The sequence below is a fragment of the Phascolarctos cinereus genome, unplaced genomic scaffold (assembly GCF_003287225.1).
Source record: "Phascolarctos cinereus isolate Bilbo 61053 unplaced genomic scaffold, phaCin_HiC Scaffold_4;HRSCAF=312, whole genome shotgun sequence".
Taxonomy (NCBI): domain Eukaryota; kingdom Metazoa; phylum Chordata; class Mammalia; order Diprotodontia; family Phascolarctidae; genus Phascolarctos; species Phascolarctos cinereus.
Window position 1 is genome coordinate 668,606,812 of NW_027555847.1, and position 3,831 is coordinate 668,610,642.

Sequence of the window (3,831 nt, forward strand, 5' to 3'; positions counted from 1 at the left end):
AAGACCTGGGCTCTGGTCTTGGTTTTGTGACTGACTCACCATTTGAGATGATGAGCAAACTGGGCTGACTTTCTGTAGGCATAAAAAGAGGGAGTTGGAGAGAAAGAAGATCCTTAAGGTTCCTTCTAGCTCTGACATTCTTTTGCTGGAAGGTCTCTTCTGGTTCTGAGAATCTAAACTCTAAAGTCTCTTCAACTCTTAGACATTTAAAAAATATATTTTATTGATACCTTTTATCTTTACATGACAGTCATTTTGGACAGTCAAGTAGTATTTATTCAGTGCCTATTATATACTGGGCAGGTTCATTGGATAGATGTGGTACTGGGCCTAGAGTCAGGAAGATTCATCAGACACCTACTAGTGTGACCCTGGGCAAGTCACTTAACCCTGTTTGCCTCTGTTTCCTCATCTGTAAAGTGAGCTGGAGAAGGAAATGGCAAACTCCTCCAACATCTTTGCCAAGAAAACCCCAAATGGGGTCATGGAGTCAGACACATCTGGAAACAACTGAACAAAACAAACAAATGTGCTGGGCACTGTACTAGGTGCCCAACGAAGGAGGAAAAATGTAGTCCCTGCCCTCAAGGAGCTCACAGTCTAATGGTGGTGGTAGGGCAGGGAGAGGGACAATATGCCAACAACTGTATACAGTATATTTTAGGATTTAGTATAATTTAGAAGGTGTAGTCTCAAAGGGAAAGACACTAAGACTAAGGGGGCCTGGGAAAGGCTTCTTCCCACCCTAGATCCAGATGGAACCCACCTATCTGACAAAGAAAAAAATTAAGCAAAAGCATTGAATACAGGCTGTTATCAGACAATGGATGCAATATTGTGACCTAACCATCCTCTACCTCTTTGTAGTGAGGGAGGAGGAATACTTTAGCATCTCTTCTGCTGGACCTTCACTGGTTTTTCCATTACTCAGCTTTTAACTTCCCTTGAAGGATCTGTTCGTGTACATTGTTTTAGTCACTGTACAAATATTGCTCTTTTGCTTTTTCATATTTCAGTACATATCAGTTCACATAGATTTCCCCATAATGGCTAGGTAGTGCAGTGGGTAGAACGTGGGCTTGGAGTCAGAAAGGTCTGAGTTCAAATGTGACCTCAGATCCATACCAGCTGTGTGACCTTGAGCAAGTCACTTACTTCCCTGTCTGCCACAGTTTCCTCATCTGTAAAGTGGAAATAATAACAGTATCTGCCTCCCAGAGTTGTGAGGATCAAGTGAGATAATACTTTTAAATTACTTTGCAAATTTTAAATCATTATAGAAATTCTAGCTATTATTATTATTAAGGGGAAGGAGGAGTCAAAAATGATATCAGTGTTCCAAACCTGGCAGACAGATAGTGCCTCTGACAAACGTTCATTTAGTCTCTGCTTGAAGACCTCCAGTGATGAAGAACTCATGACTTCCTCAGGAGGCTTATTCATTTAATGGACAGATATACTTGTCAGAAATTTCTTCCTGATACAGAGCCAAATTTGCCCCATGATTTCCACACATTGATTCTCATTCTACCCAGAGCTTAGCACTGTGCCTGACACATAGGTACTTAATAAACCCTTATTGACTTGACCCTCTGAAAGTGTCTGCATAATGAATGCATTGTTTGAGCCAAACCGTCAAATGTATGCATTATTGGACTTTGGAATGAACCTTGGGTTCTACCATCATTGCTTTGCTCTCTAGATCTAAGACTGAAGCAGAGTTGACTTCGATTTCATGATTTTGTTTATTTTTCCAACTTCTGGTCTCTGCCTGCTTTGCTCATTTTGATAATGAGTCATTATTATGTTTCTATTATAATAATGGGTCATGCTTTAAATGACCCTCTATTTCAGGAGTTATTAAGCTGGGATCTATTGCCTCCTTGTGGGGGTTGGAGGCTGTTTTTGGATAGATTTCATAGCATATATGAACTTGGGTGAGAACAATTACATCTTTATTTTCCCAATTTCTAACTGAAATTTAGCATTTTCTTCAATTATTTTAAAAAAAATTATTCTGAGAAGAGGTCCATAGGCTCCACCATATGCCAGGTAGGTCTGTCCATTGCTCAGCAAGGTTAAGAACCCCTGCTCTACTTGTTTCTTGCCTCTCAGTTCTGTTAAAATGAACACACCCCACTGTTCTGCCACATTACTTCCCTCTCATGGAGGGCTCTTGAAACTCAATACACCAAGCTCTGGCCTCAGAATACATTTATTAGCTCAAAGGGTACTGATGCTAAAAGCAGTTTTGGTAATTTCACTTATATACTGTTACATTATATAATACCATGCTATAAATGTAGTTAGTGGAATCCATAGGATGTGAGAACTGGAAGGGACCTTAGCATCACCTAATCCAGTGTCTTCATTTTTAGGTGAAGAAGTTGAGACTGAGAGAAGCAACTTGCTCAAGATTGTAAGGTGGTTAGTGGCAGATCTGTAATCGAAATCTAAGTCTTGAAGTCCCTGTTCTAGATTCTCTTCATTATGTGAACAAGGAATGTCTATATTTCCATTTCCTGTTCTTCCATTTCTTTCCCACAGAACTATCCTCCACATGGAACCAGTAAACCATACACATGACTCAGAATTCCTCCTTCTTGGATTTTCTGAGAAGCCAGAGAAAGAAATGCCCCTCTTTGGGCTGTTCTTGGGCATATATATGGTCACTATAGTTGGGAACGTTCTTATCATGCTGACCATTGGCTCTGACTCCCACCTCCACACCCCCATGTACTTCTTCCTCTCCAACCTGTCCTTTGTGGATTTGTGTTTGGTATCCACTACTGTCCCTAAGATGCTGGAAAACATCCTGATGCACACCAAGGCCATCCCCTATGTTGGCTGCCTTGCCCAGATGTACTTCTTCATGGTTTTTACTTGTATGGATAATTTGCTCCTTACCGTGATGGCCTATGACCGCTTTGTGGCCATCTGTCACCCTCTGCACTATGTGTCCATCATGAGCCCACAACTCTGTGGCTTGCTGGTCCTGTTGATTTGGACTGTAAGTCTTCTAATTTCCCTCCTCCACAGCGTGATGGCAACGCAACTCTCCTTCTGCAAAGACCATGACATCCCACATTTCTTCTGTGATCTTTCTCAGGTTCTGAAACTGTCTTGTTCTGACACCTTCATCAATAACATCTTGATGTATTTTGCAACCACCTTGCTGGGTGTTGCCCCCCTTGCAGGGATCCTTTTCTCTTATACTAAGATTTGTTCTTCCATACTGAGAGTTCCATCACCTGGGGGAAAGTATAAAGCCTTTTCCACCTGTGGGTCTCACCTATGTGTTGTTTCGTTATTCTATGGCACAGTTTTTGGAGTGTACTTGAGCTCAACTGCTCACTCATCCTGGAAGAACTCAATCACCTCAGTGATGTATGCAGTGATCACTCCCATGCTGAACCCTTTCATCTATAGCCTGAGAAACAAGGATATAAAGGATGCTTTAAGGAGACTCATTAGCAGACCAACCTCCTCTTAGTGATGGGGAATAGCTCTGGACCTGGGAATATGTTATTATTAGTTATGACCAAATACCTGGCTGTTAGAAATCTTGGATTCCAAACACGATGCCCAGGGCTCTCCAGGCTTATGCTCTTTTGGCTCTCTCTCTCTCTCTCTCTCTCTCTCTCTCTCTCTCTCTCTCTCTCTCTCTCTCTCCCTTCCTCTCCCCCTTCCTCCTCCTTCTCTTTCTCTCTTACCCCCCTTTCCCTTTACACCCTCTGAGAGAGACAGATAGAGAGAGATGCAGAGACAGAGACAGACAGAAAGAGAGAGAGAGAGAGAGAGAGAGAGAGAGAGAGAGAGAGAGAGACAGAG

General features: G+C 42.1%; 1 protein-coding gene across 1 annotated transcript; it reads left to right on the forward strand.

Annotated features, from left to right (window-relative positions):
- The first annotated feature begins 2,560 nt into the window (after positions 1-2,560).
- On the forward strand, positions 2,561-3,493 carry LOC110196156 (olfactory receptor 7C1). Its single transcript, XM_020969287.1, has one exon. It carries the CDS (start codon positions 2,561-2,563, stop codon positions 3,491-3,493), a length of 933 nt encoding a protein of 310 aa, XP_020824946.1.
- The last annotated feature ends 338 nt before the right edge of the window (positions 3,494-3,831 follow it).

Excerpts from the sequence above, each read along its gene's own strand:
- LOC110196156 (XM_020969287.1), top strand. The coding sequence starts at position 2,561 with ATGGAACCAGTAAACCATACACATGACTCAGAATTCCTCCTTCTTGGA.